Source organism: Festucalex cinctus, chromosome 15 (genome assembly GCF_051991245.1).
Source record: "Festucalex cinctus isolate MCC-2025b chromosome 15, RoL_Fcin_1.0, whole genome shotgun sequence".
NCBI classification, from domain to species: Eukaryota; Metazoa; Chordata; class Actinopteri; order Syngnathiformes; family Syngnathidae; genus Festucalex; species Festucalex cinctus.
In genome coordinates, this window is record NC_135425.1 from 5,885,207 (window position 1) to 5,905,685 (window position 20,479).

General features: G+C 41.0%; 1 protein-coding gene across 1 annotated transcript in view; it reads right to left on the reverse strand.

Annotated features, from left to right (window-relative positions):
• The window catches only part of slc12a2 (solute carrier family 12 member 2), a 441,149-nt gene that overhangs the window by 63,759 nt on the left and 356,911 nt on the right, over nucleotides 1–20,479 (reverse strand). Inside the window, exon 21 of the mRNA XM_077497763.1 lies at nucleotides 4,919–4,966. Coding sequence (XP_077353889.1) covers nucleotides 4,919–4,966 — 48 coding nt within the window. The remainder of the gene's footprint in view (nucleotides 1–4,918; nucleotides 4,967–20,479) is intronic.

Below are 20,479 nucleotides of genomic sequence, written 5' to 3' on the forward strand. Positions count from 1 at the left end.
CTTGATTTGAACAAAATATAAATGTTTTGAATAATCTTGATTTCAATTATTACCAAAATAATTGTGCTGATTATTTTTTTCCATAATAGAGCAGCCCTAGTGTGATGTGAATATGTGTATCTTGTGCTCATCTTTCCCTTTAATTTTCTATTTCAGGCAGGATATACTGAAACGAAGATTGAGGTGTGATTTCCCCCAGCTGGTTTTTCACACCCCTTTCCAGCAACATCTCTGAAATGTTTTTGTAGAGACATTATCAACAACTGACAAACTTTTAGACAGGGTACCTCACTCATCAGATACATCAACTACTGAGTCTACTGACGTAAGCCAAGAAAGTGACACTAACACATAGCTGGTACAACATCAGGTTGGAAAATCACAGGGCATACGAGGACACTTTACAGTGCAGGGCTGTAAAATCTGTATATGTAAAATCTGCCATTTTGTTTGTTTCATTATCAAGATGTTAACTCTCCATTTTAACACTTTTCAAGCAAAAATAAAAATGTCTGTATTCCATTTTTACACAACACAGACCTTTGTTAAATTGTTCTACCAAAAAAAAGAGCTGTTCCAATGAAGTTACATGGTTTTATTGTGAATGCACATTTGATTTGTATTTGATTTTTCTTTTTGTTATTAATATTTTTTTGTGTGTGGGGGTGTGTGTGTGTGTGGGGGGGGGGGTATAAATGACATGCTGTGACATAATCTGATACTTTAATAAATATTCTATGTGTTATAATAATCTGGGCTCTGAATGCATCTATTTCCATCTAGTCCATTTTGCCTTGTTCCAGGTTTGTGGTGCATGGTAGTATTTTTGGCCGATGTATGCTGCTTCTTGTGTACCTTTCATTACGTAGTAGGTTGTGAATTGTTTTCATATATGAAACATAAACATAGCTAAATGTAACATTCATGTGCTGGTGTCACTTCTAGTTGAAGGGCTTTTTGTTTTTTTGGCACAAATTTCATATATTTAATGATCTAAATTCACATGATTGCACCAAACCACCAATACTTGTTTCTGATGTTAGGTACATGTATTTATAACATCTGGGAATGATTTTCTGTTGCCAAATGTAATATAAGACGTTTTACAACCAAAAACTGCAGCACAAGATTTTCGTTTTTTTGTTATTTACCTATATATGCATTTCTGGCTTGTGACAAAATTGGGGCAGGAAAACATTGGGTGAACTTTTAACCCAAAGTTCAGAAGGGTATTATCTATCAAAAAATGCATTGAACAAGTAGTGCCCAGACAGTGGAGCGAAACTCATTTTCTAGGCACTTTTTTGGGGTTCACCCCACGGCCTACAAGCATTTATAGCGGGACGGCTGTAGCACACGTTCTTTTCTTTGATATCGTTTTGTTATTGCCCCGAAAGCAAACTACACTGCAGCTAGCTAGTTAGCCCGATAGAGTTAGCATAGTCTTACCTTAGCACAGTCCGATTTACATACTCCGTAAGCACACCGCTTCATCATTTTGGAGATCCGGAGCATGTTAATGGTTGTCATTCTTATTCCGTAAAGTTTTATGGTGGTTAGCAGTCTCGTAAGCCATCAAATAAAATCAATCAGACTATGGACGTCATCGAGAGCTGAGTAAAGCGTGACGGACTATGCTTACATAGCAACGGTTGCTAAATGTGTGATTGGTCAATGCTCGTTTGGGGGGCGGAGTTTGCGAAAGGTCAAGTCCTGGATCACAGCGGCTGTGAAAATGGAGTGATCACATTATCGGTCTTCGTAAGGTTACTCTTTAAGGACTGATAAGTGATTGTAGACCGGACTGACTTCAAAGAATTAAAGGCCGTTAGTAACCTTAGACGAGTGTGATCCAACACCGACTTATAACAGGTTTTCGTCCTCTTACAAATAAGCGTTAGTGCTGTATTAAGAGACAACGGAAAACTTTGACCCTTTAAAGGAGAGTCGGGCAGGACAAATTTTCCCGATTTATGTTCTGAGAGGTAAGCAGAATTTAACATTTAACAAAAAAAAGCATCCCAAGGCACTGCGCTCCACATATTTGGTAAGGTAAGGTTTACTTTGAAGTTGGCCTCCTTTCTGCATTGGCGACAGTTTACATTGTGGGTAATATTTCACACAATGGCTGGTAACATGTTTAATTTGCAGTAAAATCATGAGATTAGCGGGATAAATCACTGATCGGAAGACAGACGGGAGATAGGGTTGAAATTCGGGAGTCTCCCGCCTGAATCGGGGGAGTTGGCAAGTATGCATTTGGAAGAAACAAATGTTGGCACAGAAAATTGGGTTAAGTTTTAGGCACACGCACACGCACATACACAGGTTGAGCAAATGGCCTTGAGCTTGAAATTGGACAGCAGGAAAGGAAACTATCAGCTAGTTTGTCAAGCAGAAACAACAAACAATTATGACAGACAGCAGAGCGAACGACCATATACAGTTGATCACCGCAAACTCATGGTTCAGCGCACGCATATTTGCGTATTTTTTTTAAAGCCCCCATTTTTTTGTATATTAAATATTTATCAGTGATTTCTGAATACATTTTTGTGTTTGTTAAAAAAAAAAGAAGAAAAAAAAAAAAGAAAAAAAAAAAAGAATCCAATGCATTTCAATGTCCGTCAATTATACACACATTTTATTTTATATTCGTATGCCGGCTTGGGCCCTATAGCCTAGCCTATTGAGTGTATAATGAGTGCCCCAAAAAGTAGCCTCACAGGCACCAATGTACTTCCAATTGTTCCAATGAACAGGACAAACAGTCAAAGGCACAGAGTTTAAGCTTAACTAATTCATTCCCCTCCACAAATTATCTTGGGTATTTAATATATGCCCCTATCCCCGAATTAACTCGGGTTTTGCGTTTTTTTAATGCACTGGACGTAGGAGAACGTCATGCAAGTCCCCAGCAAGTATTGAGCTGAAAAAACATTTGTCATGATGTGTAGTTGCCAGCATATGGGCATAGTATCTTTGATCAGAAGAGGGCCAGCATGTAGGCGGTGGAAGACGCCCACAGTAGACAAGTAAGTTTAGGTGGAGCATTAGCTTAGCCTAGCAATGTGTTAAGACGTGGGAAACCATCGGGCGATCGCGCGTCTGTTTGACTTTCCCGTTCACCGGGTGACGCTTCCTGGGCAAACTGCATTGAGCTATGACGCCGCATTGATCCAAAGAAGCCCACGTCATATGGCTTTTTACCAGAAACGTCCCCTCATCAAGCCACCGGCTTCTCTGGACTTCCGTGTTCCCCGGATCAATCACTGGGCAATTTAAATAAATTTAATAACTTCAAGATGACGTTTTCATTGTGCATCTATCAGCCCACGTCATATGATGCCTATACTATCTATTGTCTCGTGTGTTATACTATATAGCAGTGCACGATAAATACTGGTCGGCTAAGTTCAGTGAGTTCAAAAGTGAGCATTTAATTGGAATGCATCTTTTCACAAAACCCTTGATATCTCCGTTATTTTTGTCAAAACAGAATTTTCTGTGAAACTTGCCTCTCTTCTACTGCTGATTACTTAATACTCAGGAATGACAAATGCTAGAGAGAAACCTTTTTTTTTTTTCTGATGAAAGATGAGGGTTTAAGCTTTCTTTTGGTGGGTCCCATGTTTATATACCCATAAAACAATATTCTGCAGGCCGTCAAGAATGGGTTAAAATCTTGTAAAATGGCTGGTACTGAGGGGATGCAAATGGCTGGCATTCATGAGTTAAGCATTGGGACTTCCGGCTTACAGTAACTATGATGTTTAAAGTAATTGACTATTTGTTTAGATCAGGGGTCTCCAAGTTTGGTCCTCGAGAGCCCCTATCCAGCCTGTTTTCCATGTTTCTCTCCACTAACACACCTGATTCATGATCAGGATCGTTATCAGGCTTCTGCAAAGCTTGCTGATTAGCTATCATTAGATTCAGCTGTGCTGAAGGATGGAGATATGGAAAACAGGCTGGATAGGGGCTCTCGAGGACCGAACTTGGAGACCCCTGTTTTAGATTAATTTTCATTGTTTAACACAATGCAGTTACTTTTCCTGATTTAAAATTAGTGCTATCAAACGATTAAAATTTTTAATCTGATTAATCACACTTTTAAATTTTGATTAATCACGATTAATCAGCTAAATTACTCAAGTATTTACGAAATATAAAATAAATACAAAATACCGTAATATTTTGACATTTAACGCATTTTATTATCTCAATGTCCTTTGCAAACATGATTAAATGCATGTACGCAATTGCATGCATGCGTGTATTGCTCAAAACGTAACAGCATCATAACAATTGGGTGCAATTCAGCAATTATTAATTAAACGCAAATTACTTTTGTTTTATCTAAAGTCCCGTCGAGGTGTTTTTTAAAGTAAAATTTACCACCTAGCACACCAACTGGATCACTCCGCTCATTTTTTCAACAGGCGTTCAAGGCTCAAGTGCGGTCCAAAAAGATGTGATTAATGCGAAATTTTTCTGTGATTAATTAATCTATTAACTCATTCACTGCCAGTCCAGGAAAAAAATAAATAAATCTTTTACGTCTAAAACCGTCTATGGCAGTGAATGTATTAACGCTTTAACTTTGACAGCCCTATTTAAAATATATAATAAAAATTTGTGGTGGGCGCTGGAACAGATTAATTAATGGGATCTCAAGTTCAATGTGGAAAATTGATCTGATTTAATAGTAGATTGAGTCACATGCTTGATCATGGAACGCAAGCTTCTAAGTCAATGTACTGCTGTAGCAGGTTAACGAATGGTAATTTTAAAAAGGTAGTTCAAGGAGAATTTTTATTTAGAACAAAGGAAGGAAGGAAAATAGAGAAATATAGATATGAATGTGTGATGCTGCAAAAGAAAGATATAAGGCCACTCATTTAAGTGGATATCCTGCCTTTTTTCAACAGGGGCTGGGATGTAGCTTTGCCATCATCTTCATCATCTAGGAAATGTAAGACAAAAGGACAGAAAAATTTTACTTTGCAAAGCTGATACCATTGCCAGACGAGTTGTTGTGATTGAATACCCGAATTGTCTCAGAGCCTTCAATAAACAATAAAAACATGCAAATAAAATAGTTATTAATATAATATACATTTAGACAATACATTACTCGGGATGCACAAAAAAAGTCCATCCATCTTCTACCGTTTATCCGAGGTCGGGTCGCGGGGGCAGCCAATTCAACCAGCTCCACCGGCGGGACCCAAGGCGTTCCCAGGCCAGCCGAGAGACAGAGTCTCTCCAACCTGGCCTGGGTTGTCAACGGGGCCTCCCACGAGTGCGACATGCCCGGAACACCTCTCCGGGGAGATGTCCAGGAAGCATCCGAACCAGATCTCAACGCTTGTATCCGAGATTTTGTTCTTTCGGTACGAGCCACAGCTCGTGACCATTGGTGAGTGGAGGAACCTAGATCGACTAGTAAATCGAGATCTTCATCTTTCGACTCAAGGTCCTTCACCACAACGGACCGATACAGAAAAAAAAAAAAAAAAAAAGTCATTAAATTAAACACTTTGGTGCTTAAAAGGTGTAAAAATGAAGAAAAATCTCAGAAGATCAACATGTGGTCATGTTTTTGTAATATGTCATGTTTTGTTCTTCATCTGAGATTGTCTCTCCACCCATCACTTATCCCGCTCAACTGTACAGATCAGTCGTTTGAGCGATGTGTGCATCAAGGTCTGTCCCATATGTGAAAATCTGCCTCTCTACTAACATAGCACCTAAGGTTATAATTACCTACAGTATTTTGCATAGATTGAAGACATCTATGTAAGCATTAAGCCTTTAAGACCATCCATCCATCCATTTTCTTGACCGCTTACTCCTCACAAGGGTCGCGGGGGATGCTGGAGCCTATCTCAGCTGGCTTTTGGGCAGAAAGCGGGGTACATCATGGACTGGTTGCCAGCCATTTGCAGGGCACACAGACGAACAACCATCCACACACACAAGCACACTTATGCTACGTTCTCACCAAATCCGAAAAGGCGAACTGGAACGCTTCATTCGCGAGCGTTTCACCGCATAGAGTGTTTTTGGAACGATTGCCGCTCATTCGCGCTTTCGTGCTGACCGGAGCGGAGGAGGCGTGTCCCTTGGTGAACAAGGAAGTGGAGCACTTTAGCGAGTCAACAAAAAGTGAGCACCGCCAACTACTTTCACTTCTTTCCTGGGACTAAACAGCCGCGGCACTATTTCCTCCTTTTTTGAGGTACGTGATAGCACTTTCGCTTTTTTTAGTGGCAATCGGGCGGCCGGCATTTGAGCTAAAAATAGCTTTGGCGTTAATAATAAGCACTGCTGCTAACTCGGTACAGTTCAAAAGCAAGTAAACAGACTTACCAATACTTTCTTGATCATCATTCTGTCACGGCTGGCCGTGTTGTTGCGCTCGGGGTGACAATAGAGAGGACGCTGTGTGTGACGTGGCCCGTACTCGAAGCCGATTGGCTACCGCGAGGCGAAACGCGAAAAAAGTTCAATTTTTGAACTTCGACGAATATGCGAATGTGCGGATTTTCGTCGCGAATGTGCGGATTTTCGCTGGTGCGCACCGCGTCCCTACGCGCGAAACACGTCCTCCGCGCCGCCCCACGCACGTTCGTTCCGTTGCGCGCGAACTCCATTGACTACAATGCAAACGCGCCGCCGAATCGCCGTCCCTCGCTTTTGGTGAGAACGCAGCATTAGGGACAATTCGGAGCGCCCAATTAACCTGCCATGCATGTTTTTGGAAGGTGGGAGCAGACCGCAGTACCCAGAGAAGACCCACGCAGGCACGGGGAGAACATGCAAACCCCACCCAGGAAGGCCGGAGCCTGGACTCGAACGCGAGTCCTCAGAACTGGGAGGCGGACATGCTAACCACTCTGCCACCGTGCCGCCAGCCTTTAAGCCATTAAGTCTTAAATTACACAAGAGAGAGCTAGCGAGCGAGAACAAGAGAGAGTGAGAGAGTTAGAGAGCGAGAACGAGAGAGAGAGAGAGAGAGAGAGAGAGAGAGAGAGAGAGAGAGAGACAGACAGACAGACAGACAGACAGACAGACAGAGTCCCTTCATACGAAATTTTCAAGTTACGAAACTCCAACAGGAAAATGTTGCCTCTTGTTACGAAAGAAGTTTCAGGATACAAAAGGTAAAACTACAGTATGGGCCGCTACTCGCGGAGGAATGGAACCGTCACTTGCCTTTGGGAGATGATGTGCGGCTTACATGATGTAAGAGTGAGTGAGTGAGCGATTAAAAAAAACAAAACAAAACAAAAAACAACAAGATTGTTAAAAAACAAACATCATTGGATCAGTTCTTTACAAAACACCAGGCAAAAACACAGAGAGAACATGAATCAAAGAGGGCAAAAAACGAAGAAGACAGCAGTTAAAAAGGTAAATGACCATCATATTTATGTCACGTTTCAGTTTGTTTGGGGTTGGGTTTTTGTTATATTTTGGTGAGTGTTGGTTGTCTGGTGTTCTTGTGTGTTTTTCCCCAGTCTCGTTATCATTAACCTTGTCCACCTGGTTGTGTCTTCCCTTCCCCGTGTGTGTTGCTGATTGGTTCCCCCTGCCTGCTGTGTCTCCCAGGTGTGTCCTGTTAGTGTCATTAGTGTTGGAATAAGGGAGTGGTGTTTGTCTCACGCGGGTGTGGGAGCATTGTTTGCATGTTGCATGTCACAGTGTTGTCTTTCTGCCAAGTCTGCCAAGTCTTCCACGCCAAGTCTGCCTAGTATTCCACGCCACGCCTTCCAAGTCTTCCAAGTCTTCCACGCCACGTCTTCCAAGTCTTCGACGTCACGTCTTCCAAGTCTTCCACGCCACGCTACGCCAAGTCTGCCACCCCAAGTCTCTGCATCACGCCACGCCAAGTCTCTGCATCACGCCACGCCAAGTCTCTGCATCACGTCACGCCAAGTCTTCCAAGTCATCCACGTCACGCCAAGTCTTCCAAGTCATCCACGTCACGCCAAGTCTTCCAAGTCATCCACGTCACGCCAAGTCTTCCAAGTCATCCACGTCACGCCAAGTCTTCCAAGTCATCCACGTCACGCCAAGTCTTCCAAGTCATCCACGTCACGCCAAGTCTTCCAAGTCATCCACGCCACGCCAAGTCTTCCAAGTCAGCCACGCCAAGTCTTCCAAGTCAGCCACGCCAAGTCTTCCAAGTCAGCCACGCCACGCCAAGTCTTCCAAGTCATCCATGCCAAGTCATCCACGCCAAGTCTCAGCCTCAGTCCAAGCCAGGTTCATCATGCCCTTTCTGCCCCCGTTCGTCATACCAGTTCTCCCCCAGTTTGTCAGGCCAAGTCTATCCACGTTTCACACAGTCAATAAAGTCATTCTAGTTGCTGTCATTCCACTTCTCCCTGCATGTTTATTCCGCCTCTGGGTCCATCCATCACACTCCCATCTTAACAATTTATTCTTTACTCTATTCTTTGTTTTTTACATTATGCACAACTCTCATTTATTGTGCAATAATCTGTAACATGTATTTGTTACATCTTTTGATGCATTTTTATGCTTTATAAAACCTTTATGTCTGAATTTTGGGAGGCTTGGAACGGATTTGGGCATTTACATGGAAAATGCGTCTCTACTTACAAAATTTTCTTCTTAAGAACTTTCTTCCAAAACCAATTAATTTTGTAAGTAGAGGTAACACTGTATTTGGAGTTTACGGTTTTGGAAAGGACATCAGTTGGATGCCTGTCAGAAGCAGAGAACTGTGATTGAATTTTCTTGCTTTGAAAGGGGAACCACCACAAAACATAAAAAAAAAAAAAAGTTGTAAAATGGGTATGGGAAGCTGCACCGAGAAGGAGAAACATAAAAAAATCTTCAGGACTCCGGCCCTCAAGGACCGATTTTGCCCGCTCGTGATATACACATGCGCACACACGCACACATTTATCTGCTACAAAAATTTTTGTGTTTTCTTTATGTCACAGGTGGCGAAGTCCGGTCTTCGAGGACTGCAGTCCTGCAGGTTTTGGATATTTCCCTTCTTCAACACAGCTGTGTCATGATCAGCTCATTAGCAAACTCTGCAGAAGCCTGATAATGAGCCTGCTAATTGGAATCAGCTGCACTTCGAGTACTGAAATCTATAAAACCTGCAGGACTCTGGCCCTCGAGGACCGCAGTTTTCCACCCTGCTTTATGTTAAATTATGACAAGTATTTTCTAGGTTTTTTTGTTTTTTTTAATTGAAACTTCTTATTTTATTTACATCAAATAATTTTATTTGTAACTTCCTCTGTTGGTGTTGTAAATGTGTTAAGTGTTTTTAGAACATCTATTAGAAAAGAAATGGGTAAGTTTTTATAAAACATCAACTAACACACTAACCATGACATTACATTTATTTCCAAATAGTTTGTTAATCATTTACATACACTTTCTAAATGATCTTAAAACACTATTGACGATTCCTAAATAGCTGCTTAGTAAATGATGCAATACATAATCTAGAAATGCTGAAACCATCATTTATAAAGTATGAAAATGCAGTCATTAAGAATATTATAGATGAACTTAACGGTGGGTAAAACATTTATGACTGTGTTTATTAACTACATTCTACTGATTATTAATTTCTGAAACATGCTTTATCAATGATTAACTCACTGTAAAACTAATGCTTAACAGATGATTAATAGTGTATACTCATTATAAAGTGTTACCAATATATCGGACCTTTTTATCGGCTAAAATATACCTATCAGGCCGATAAAAATGACGTCATATTTTCCCATATCAGTAGATATTGTATCGGTCCGATAAATATCGTGCATCCCTAAAAGATACATTTCATGCTACAAACTAAGAGTTTCACCTTTACTGTTGGCCAGACATCAAAACCGCATGCCACGATATTCACGAAACACGAGAGCTATCGCGAGATGCTGTGACTATCGCGAGACCGGTAGCGAGATTGGGAAAATCTAACATGGCGGCGCCCTGCTGCTAAAATAGAATTAGCTCTATATTTCTAATTAAACCCGAATTTAACAACTAGATAAATTCGATTTTTTCTTTTCTAAGAAAGATCTGAAATATTATCCAGTGTGGACGACCTCGAACGCTTTATTGACGATTATTTTTATAGCTGCGCGATGGATGATCTGGTGGCTAGTTGTGATAATCCATCGAAAAAAAGGAAAAATGACTCGTCAACATATACGGATGATTTAGTAACCGCTGACGTATCGGTGGGTATGCTGGATTCTATAAATAAAAAACTTGACGTCCTCTGTCTTAGCCGCGAGGACGTCAAAGAATTAAAGGTAAGTTTGGAATTCGTTAGCCAACAGGTAAGCGATCTCCAACGAGATAATTCCGAGCTACTCTCCTCTCTCGTAGCTGTCACAGCCGAGTTGGAGACGATTAAAAAGGAGAATAAAATGCTAAAGGAAACGGTCTTAGATGTTCAATCCCATAGTATGCGGGAAAATCTAATATTTTCAGGTATATCCGAAAATACCCCAGATAATGCAGAGAGCGAGATAAAAAAAATTATGACATTATCGCTAAAGATCCCTCAGGAGACGGTAAATAATATCTCTTTTCACCGTGTACACCGGCTCGGAGCTCGTAAGGGCAATAAGCCCCGTCCTATTATTGCTAAGTTCGAACATTTTAAACATAAAGAATTGGTAAAAAGTAAAGGACGGGAGCTCAAAGGGACATCTTTCGGGATGAATGATCAATTCCCAAGAGAGATAAACGAGCGGCGAAAAGTACTGTTTCCTATAATGAAACAAAATAGACAGGAGGGTAAACGGACTTCGATGGTCGTTGATAAATTATATATCGAGGGCCAGCTATTCCGAAACCCAACCTCGACCCCTTGGCTGTTCTAACTGATAATTGGTAGAGCCGAGTATTGTGTGATTATTTGACGTATGTATATGTATGTGTATGTATATGTGTATATATGTATATGTATGTATATGTATATATATGTGTATGTATATGTATGGATAATGGGTTATGAAACTGAGAATATGAATTTATATCATGTATAGGCTATATAATAATAATAATAATAATAATAATAATAATAATAATAATAATAATAATAATAATCTAAAAATATATTCTTAAAAAAATAAAAATAAATAATAATAATAAAAATAATAATCTCGCTTAGGTCACTATTTACTGGTGTATTGTTATGTTGAATCCCCCACAGATTTCCTTCACACTCACTTCCCCCCTCGTTTCTTCACTATTATATTTATCTACTTGTTATCTCTCTCTTTATATAAATTATATAAATTGCCTAATTACTCTTTTGCTATCCTACAATATGTTAATATTAATAAGCAGCTCATATAGATGTATACATAAGACTGAGTCTATATTGCTTGTATGCAGAAATTAGTTCTGGTCTCTTGGAATGTGTGTGGCGCTCGCTCCCAGGCAAAAAGAATAAAAATTTTAGACCATCTCTCAAAATTTAAGGCAGATATTTGTCTCCTACAAGAAACCCACCTACAAAAATCAGAAGAAAAATTATTTATAGGTAAAAATTTTAGTCAAGTTTACTCTGCCTCCTATAATAGTAGACAAAGAGGTGTCTCTATACTTATACATAAGAATTTATTCTTTACTCTAAATAATATAGTAATAGATTTAGAGGGCCGATATATTATTATTCAGGTAACTATATTTAATAAAGCATATACAATTGGTATATTGTACAATTGGTAATTTATGTGCCCCAAACAATGATGACCCGGATTTTTTCCATGAATTTTTCTCTCGGTTACTCGATTTAGCAACAAATTCTACTATTATTATTGGAGGTGATTTTAACACGGTCTTAAACCCATTAATAGATCGTTCTAATAATACGATATATACAAGGCGATTACGATCCGCTAAAGTAATAGATGAATATATGGAGGATTTTGGCCTCAGCGATGGCTGGAGACTTCAAAACCCAACTAAGAAGGAATTTACTTTCTTCTCTGCGGTGCACCGATCATTCTCAAGAATTGATTTTTTCCTTACAAATAATTCTATTGTTTATAAAACCGCTATAAAAATACATTCTATAATTATAAGTGATCCTGCACCAGTCTCCCTCACTCTACAAATTGACTCTACCTTTAAACTACCCCCGATATGGCATTTTAACATCTCACTACTGAAAGACGTAGAGTTTGATAAAATTATTAGAAGGGAATGGGCAGATTTTTTGGAAATAAATGACTCTCCAAATATATCTCCATCTCTTCTCTGGGAAGCAGGGGAAGCGGTAATTAGAGGGAAAATTATATCATATTCAACTTATAAAAAGAAACAGGATCAAAAATTAGAAAAATACCTGGAAGATAAAATTAAACTAACGGATGAATATGCAATAAACCCAAATAATCAAATATGGACGGAACTACAGAATATAAAAATACAGTTAGATAACATGTTATCTAAAAAGACAGAGTTTATAATACAACAGTTGAGAAATAATAATTTTGAACATAATAATAAATCAGGTAAATCTCTGGCAAATCAACTTCAACGGAATCGGGAAAAATCTCTTGTAACGGCTATTAAAAATATAAATGGTGAATGCACACAATCACCAGAGGAAATTAACCATATTTTTTATAACTATTATCGAAATCTATACTCAGAAATTAATAGACCTAACCCTGAATATATTGAGTTATCTACTGAACATAAAGATATTCTAGATGCCCCGCTTACTATAGATGAGTTGTATCGTGCTTTAGACAGTATGCCTAATGGCAGAGCACCTGGTCCAGACGGTTATCCGGCTATATTTTTTAAACATTTCTGGTTAATGTTTGCTCCATTATTTCTAAGAGTAGTAACTGAAATTAAAAGTAAGGGTGATATACGTCAAGATATGAATATAGCAGCAATTAAACTTTTATTAAAGCCAGAAAAAGACCCCACCCTCCCGTCAAGTTACCGACCGATATCACTAATTAATAGGGGTGTTAAAAAAAAATCGATTCGGCGATATATCGCGATACTACATCAATCGATTCGAGAATCGATTCAATAATCGGCAAAATCGATTTTTTTTTTATTTTTTAGGATTCACACCTTAAGCATGGAAGAATGTTATATGAACGGAACATTAAGCCTTAATATTTTATTTCAATGCTGTTCAAACATTAAACAAATTACAACCTCTATAAGACTGAAATTTCAGATAAATAAATAATACATTTTCATATAAATCTTACACTCCACAAGCTTACTGATTAGTATTTTCTAAATTTGAATGAAAAAAAATCGCAACAATCGACTTATAAATTCGTATCGGGATTAATCGGTATCGAATCGAATCGTGACCTGTGAATCGTGATATGAATCGAATCGTCAGGTACTAGGCAATTCACACCCCTACTAATTAATACCGATATTAAAATTATCGCTAAGGCCTTGGCATCTAGACTAGAGACAGTAATCTCGACAATTATTCATAGCGATCAAACAGGTTTTATTAAAGGTCGTCATTCTACTAATAATATTAGGAGGCTCTTTAACTTGATTAGTATGTCACAGCGGTATGATAAATAGGCAGTTGTTATTTCGCTGGATGCAGAAAAAGCCTTCGATAAAGTTAACTGGTCCTTCCTCTTTGCTGTCTTAAATAAATTCGGCTTCAGGGAGTCATTCATTCAATGGGTCTCAATATTATATGATTCTCCTAAAGCTACAGTTACTACTAATGGGATTACATCAGAGAGAGTTTTACTCTACAAAGAGGTACAAGACAAGGGTGCCCAATGTCTCCTTTATTATTTGCTATATTTATTGAGCCGCTTGCATTAGCTATACGTCAGGATAGACGGATCCAAGGAATCTACTCCGGGACAATAGAACATAAAATTAATCTATATGCCGATGATATATTACTCTATTTAGAAGAACCTGCTATCTCGTTAGGGGAAGCATTTAACTTAATAACTAAATTCTCTCACTTATCAGATTACTCTATTAACTGGACAAAATCAACATTATTACCTATTACAGAAAATTCATGGAACCCTCCAAGTCAGGATCCATACTACTCCTTTCCTACAGGTAATTTAAAATACTTAGGTGTTAAAATTTCACCTAAGTTAACTGAATTAACTTCTTTAAATTTTTTACCATTATTGGATAGTATCCGTAGTGACCTGGAGCGCTGGAATAATCTTCCGATCTCTTTAATAGGACGGATAGCTACTATAAAAATGAAAGTTTTACCAAAGATAAATTATTTATTTTCAATGATTCCATTTAAACCTACATCTAACTGGTTCCAATCGCTGGACTCTGCTATCATAAAATTCTATTGGAATTAAAAAAAAAAGCCAAAATTAGTCTATCTACTCTTCAGGAAAGTAAATCTAAAGGAGGTTTAGAGGCACCAAACTTTATGTACTATTATATAGCTAATCAACTACAATATCTTGTGCTATGGACACAACCCAACAGAGATACTAACTGTTGGTTGGAATTGGAGCAGAAGGATTGTAATAATCTTAGACTGTTAATTTACTCTTTATTACAAAATCAATAAAACGACATAATTGTTTTAAAAACCCAATGATAGCCGCCACCTTGACTGCCTGGTGGAAGGCATTAGAAATTACAAACTCCCAATTGGCGCCCTGTGGGCTCTCTCCCATTTGGCATAACCCCGACTTTCAACTTAATAATCAGTTGTTCCATTTATGCTTATGGGAGCAGAAAGGAATTACACACCTTCATCATCTTTTCTCAGATAATAAGTTTATATCATATACAAACTTGGTCCAAAAATATGAAATAAAAAACGGAAATTTCTTACATTATCTGCAAGTTAAAAATATGGTTAAGAAACAAATCCCAACACTTCAGGATACGCTCCAACTGCCTGTCTTAGCTAAAGATATTATAAAGCTTTCTCCAACAACAATAAAGAAAATATCAAAAATATCTAAGTTATTTTTATACACAAATAAAACGTATTTACCAACTTTAAAATGGGAAAAAAGACTTGTCTATAGTTCTGGAACCAGACTTTTGGACCCAAATCTGTGAAAATGTATTTAAAATGACCAAACATACAAATTTGCAACTTATCCAATATAAGATACTTCATAGAACATATATTACACAATATATGATGAAAAAAATGGGACTCTCTGACTCCGACATTTGTCTCCAGTGCTCACAAAACACTGCCGATACTTATCTTCATGCTTTATGGTCATGTACTCCAGTGCTGTATTTCTGGACTAAAATCTTGGAAAAGCTCGCTGATATATTAAACTGTCGGCTTCCTTTATCTCCAAGATTGTGTTTACTAGGTGACTTAACAATAACTGAGCTACCAGCTCGCTTTGCTGGACCGCGGTTGACGGCTTCTTTCTTTGGTGGTGGTCCTTATGCATGCCAGATCCATCGCACCAGCATCTACTGAAACTCAAACAGAATTTGCCTCTCCCTCCCACAGCCCCTTGAATCAGTGGGTGCTGGTGTCTGTGGATCTCACTTTGCTTTATCTATCCTTCCCTCCTTCCTCTCTTTAGTTTAGTTAGTCTTTAGTTTTTCCTCTGGTCACTTGAGATCTCAATTTATTGGAAGTTTGAGGTTTCTGGGGTTGGCATAAGACTCTGGTTTTGTAACGACGCAGGAGGGGTTTGGTTGGTGCTGGATTTCACTTTGATGGATTGGATGTACTGGCTTCTATGGATCTCACTCTGCCTCATCGATCCTTCCCTCCTTCCTCTCTTTAGTTTTTCCTCTGGTCTCTTGAGATCTCGTTAATTTGTTGGAATTTAGAGGCTTCCGGGGTTGGCGTAAGACTTTGATTTTGTAACCATGGGGAAGGCAGGAAGTGTTTGGTCGGTGCTGGATTTCACTTTGATTTATCTTTCTTTTCTCTTTATTTTTTCTGACCTTTTCTCTGGTCTCCTAATCATTTGAACTTCACGACTCTGGCAAGACTCTGAAGTACCTGGTTAAGGCGAAGGGTAATGGGATATTTATAAGGTTTTAGGTGAATTAATGAGTATAAATTTATACGTATTTGCACGCACACGCACGCACGCACGCAAACGCACACACGCAAACGCACACACACAAACGCACGCAAACGCACGCACACATACACAAAAAAAAACAAAAAAAACCGCATGTCACCAAAGAGATCCTGCAGCGTTTGCTTTGTTCAGCTCGCGAGGAGAGCCGAGTTCAGACTGGAGGTCAGAGTTGTGGCAAGACAGGTTGTGGTTGCTACTTTGCTGGACTATAACAATGCGCCTGCACGCATCGTCATGTACATCCAGTAGTTCCTGGCCGAGAAGAATATCACATTGCTGGAGGGCAACCTCCATAACTCACCCAACTTGGCTCTGTGATCTTTTTTTTTTTTTTTCCCCCAGCTCAAATGGGTTATCAAGACATGGAAATCAATTTGGATTTTTAATTATAGCGAGTTATATTACTGTAGTTAGTTTTATAAAACCAAGATGTAGGTTTAAAGGGATACTTTATTTAGCCATTTTTGGCAGTCAAACAATATTTTGCCTATAATAAATTTGATATTTTCATTATGTTTCATGTACAATTAGTACCTTTTAAAAATACATTTTGCAACTTGCTGTCAACTGAAAAAGACATCGCAAGGGCTCAGGTAACCAATCACAGCTCAGCTTTTGAATGTCACTCACAGTCAAATGGGCAGCGGACCGGTAAGTCCAATGGACCGGTGGGTGGGGACCACTGCTGTACATTACTGCTAGAATTATTAAACGTATTGAGTATTTTGATTTGAGAATCGTGTATTAGATAGAGCATAAAGATTTGGTGTCAGAGATAACTATTTCTAGTACTGTTACACACATATATATACACGACGACCTAGACTGAGCACTCAGAGCTAAGTAGCGAAAGGAAAAAACTGGGAGCCTAAACTGTTGGTATTCCATTTGGCAATGTCACGCCGCCACCAGCGTGGCGGGTCATGCTTTTATTTTCACACCCATGTTTCCTGTTTATTTTGAAAATCACTAACTCCCTTCTCACCCCAGGTCACTTGCCCTTCCTGCTGTCCGCTCATTACCGGTCCCCGCCCATGATTATCGCCACCTGCCACCAATTATCCCCTGCAATCAAAGCCATCAGCCTTTCTCCCTCAGTTGCCGAAGTGTCACGTCAGTGCATGGAAGCGTTCCACAGTCCTCGAGTCCTTGATCCTGTTGCCTTGCCTTTTTGCCTTGTTTTTGTGCCTTTTCCTCCCCAGCGGAGCGCCCTTAGTTTCCCCTTGTGCCCTGAGCCTGTTTTCCTCCCCAGCGGAGCGCCTTTAGTTGTCCCCTGTACCTTGTGCCTGTTTTTTCCTCCCCAGTGGAGCGTTTTTTGTTCTCCACTTTTTGATTCCCCCTTCTCCTCTCAGTCTGAGAGGAGACTACTGTTGCTGCTGATTAATAAAACTGCTGCCTTTGTGGCCTACCATCTCCCTGCGTCTGAGTCCTACCTCTCCACGTCTTGTCAGTACACTTCGGCCAGCATGGACCCAGCAGGGAAGATCGAGGCTTCACTTCAGAGCCAGGAGATTCGACTTGCGAACCAGGAAAAGGTCCAGCAAGCCACGATCTCGCAGCGAGGGGAGCTGTCGAGCCAAGTCCAGGAGCTGGTGAGCCACGTGCGGCACCGGGCTCCACCCTCCACGAGACAGCAAACACAGCCTGAACTCTCCGTCCCAACCACGCCATTCACCGGAGTAGGATTGAGACTGGCCTCCCCAGAGCGATACTCCGGTGAACCAGGACGCTGTCAGACATTCCTCACCGAATGTGACATCCACTTCGAACATACTCCACAGGCATTTTCCACAGCCCGATCCCGAGTGGCCTTCATGGTGTCACACCTGACTGGACGGGCCAAAGCCTGGGCCACCGCGGAGTGGGCCAGGGGTTCTTCGGTCTGCCAGAGTATTCAGGAATTTCAAGCAGCCTTACGCCAAGTATTCGATCCTGACAGCAATTGAGCCGGCTTGAACAAGGCAAGGGTTCAGTCAGTGACTATGCCATCCGGTTTCGCACCTTGGCGGCCAACTGTGGCTGGAACTCCACAGCGCTGCAGGATCACTTTTTGAAAGGACTCACACCCGCAATCCAGGAACTGCTGATTCACGTGGAACTGCCGAAAGACTTGGATTCCCTGATTTCCCTCGCGATCCGCACTGATCATCGCCGACGAGAGCTAGCAAAGATCGGCGGCCACCATAGAAGGGTGGAACAACCCCCCTTTTCACATCCACTGGCAACAGGGATACCACGGCACATCTTGACCCCACGACCAGCGCCAAGGGAGGTGCGCGACGTCGAAGATGAACCCATGCAGCTTGGTCGAGCCCAGTTAACTCCCGAGGAGCGGCAGCGTCGTCGCCGAGAAGGCCGCTGCTACTACTGTGGTGAACTTGGCCATCTGGTGGGAACTTGCACCGCAAAGAAGGGCTCACCGGTGAGTTCCCCGTCACCCCGAACCGCCAAGGCCCAAAGACTCACGCAAATCCAGATAGTCCACCATGCTATTACCACAGATTTGCCAGCCCTCATCGACTCTGGTTCCGACGAAAGCCTCATGGACTGGGACCTCGTAAGACGACTACAAGCCTCCACCGAACCTCTGTCCATGACCATCCAGCCCAGAGCACTTAATGGCAAAGAACTGTTCAGCATCACCCACATCACCGAGCCTCTGGAGGTCCGAATCGGACAACACTTCGAAACTCTCCGGTTCCATGTCTTCCATGCTGCATCACCCACTTTGGTTCTGGGACACCCTTGGCTGCCTCTACACAACCTCAGAATCGACTGGAGCTCAGGGCACATATTGGAATGGGGAATGAACTGTGTGAATCATGTTTCGAGACAATCAGCAACCAGTGCATCCACAGCCACAGTCAATCAGGTGACTCTCGCGTCTTCCTCCCAAGAGGAATATCCTGACCTGCACACAGTTCCTACCTGCTACCATCACCTGCGGGAAGTTTTCAGTAAGACCAAGGCCATGTCTCTTCCACCTCACCGACCATATGACTGTCCTATCGACCTAATCCCAGGATCGACCATCCCCAAGGGGAGGTTGTATTCGGTCTCAGGACCCGAACGCCAGGCCATGAACGAATACATCGACGACTCCTTGAAAGCTGGACTCATCCAGCCGTCTTCTTAGCCAGCAGGAGCAGGATTCTTCTTTGTAAGCAAGAAGGATGGATCCCTACGCCCATGCATTGATTACAGTCCCCTGAACGAGATCACCGTTCATTTTATTTTCGCACCCATGTTTCCTGTTTATTTTGAAAATCACTAACTCCCTTCTCACCCCAGGTCACTTGCCCTTCCTGCTGTCCGCTCATTACCGGTCTCCGCCCATGATTATTGCCACCTGCCACCAATTATCCCCTGCAATAAAAGCCATCAGCCTTTCTCCCTCAGTTGCCGAAGTGTCACGTCAGTGCATGGAAGCGTTCCACAGTCCTCGAGTCCTTGATCCTGTTGCCTTGCCTTTTTGCCTTGTTTTTGTGCCTTTTCCTCCCCAGCGGAGCGCCCTTAGTTTCCCCTTGTGCCCTGAGCCTGTTTTCCTCCCCAGCGGAGCGCCTTGAGTTGTGCCCTGTACCTTGTGCCTGTTTTTTTCTCCCCAGTGGAGCGTTTTTTGTTCTCCACTTTTTGATTCCCCCTTCTCCTCTCAGTCTGAGAGGAGACTGCTGCTGTTGCTGATTAATAAATCTGCTGCCTTTGTGGCCTACCATCTCCCTGCGTCTGAGTCCTACATCTCTACGTCGTACCTCATTTGGCTTTTTTTTTTTTTTTTTTTGTTAAATGTACTTGCTTTCTGACCTTTAAAAAATAAAGAACAACTAGAGCTGCGAGCAGCTATAAAGGGCCCTCGCAGCCCGGGCCACGTTGGGGTACTTGCACGTTGGGGTACTGGCACGTTGAGGTACTGGCAAGTTTAGGTACGGCACATTGGAAGCAGAATTTCTTTGAAAATGGCATGATAAACCTTGACATGTGGATTTTTTATTTTTTTTGTAAAAATACCGTTGTTGGTGTATTTTTTTTTTATGCCTCAAGGGCTAGGTGGCGCTGTATATATAATGGAATGTTGTCATAGGGATACCTTCAAGCCTTGACTCTAAACATACATGTAAAGTGTGGGATTTTTTTGGAGCATGTACCGTGGAATTGTTAAGCATATCCTTCATTCACGATATTGCTTTTAATGTCCATAGAGGCTATCAAAAATAAATAAAAAAGTACATGTTTGGATAAGTCTGATGCCAGTGAACATTTTGAGTGGTGGAAAGTAAAAGAATATTCATAAATGACTTAGTTATCACACTGAGAATGAGTTTACATTTTTTGTACAAAATACCGTATGTGGGGTATTTTTTTGTTTTGGCTCAAGGGCTAGGTGGCGCTGC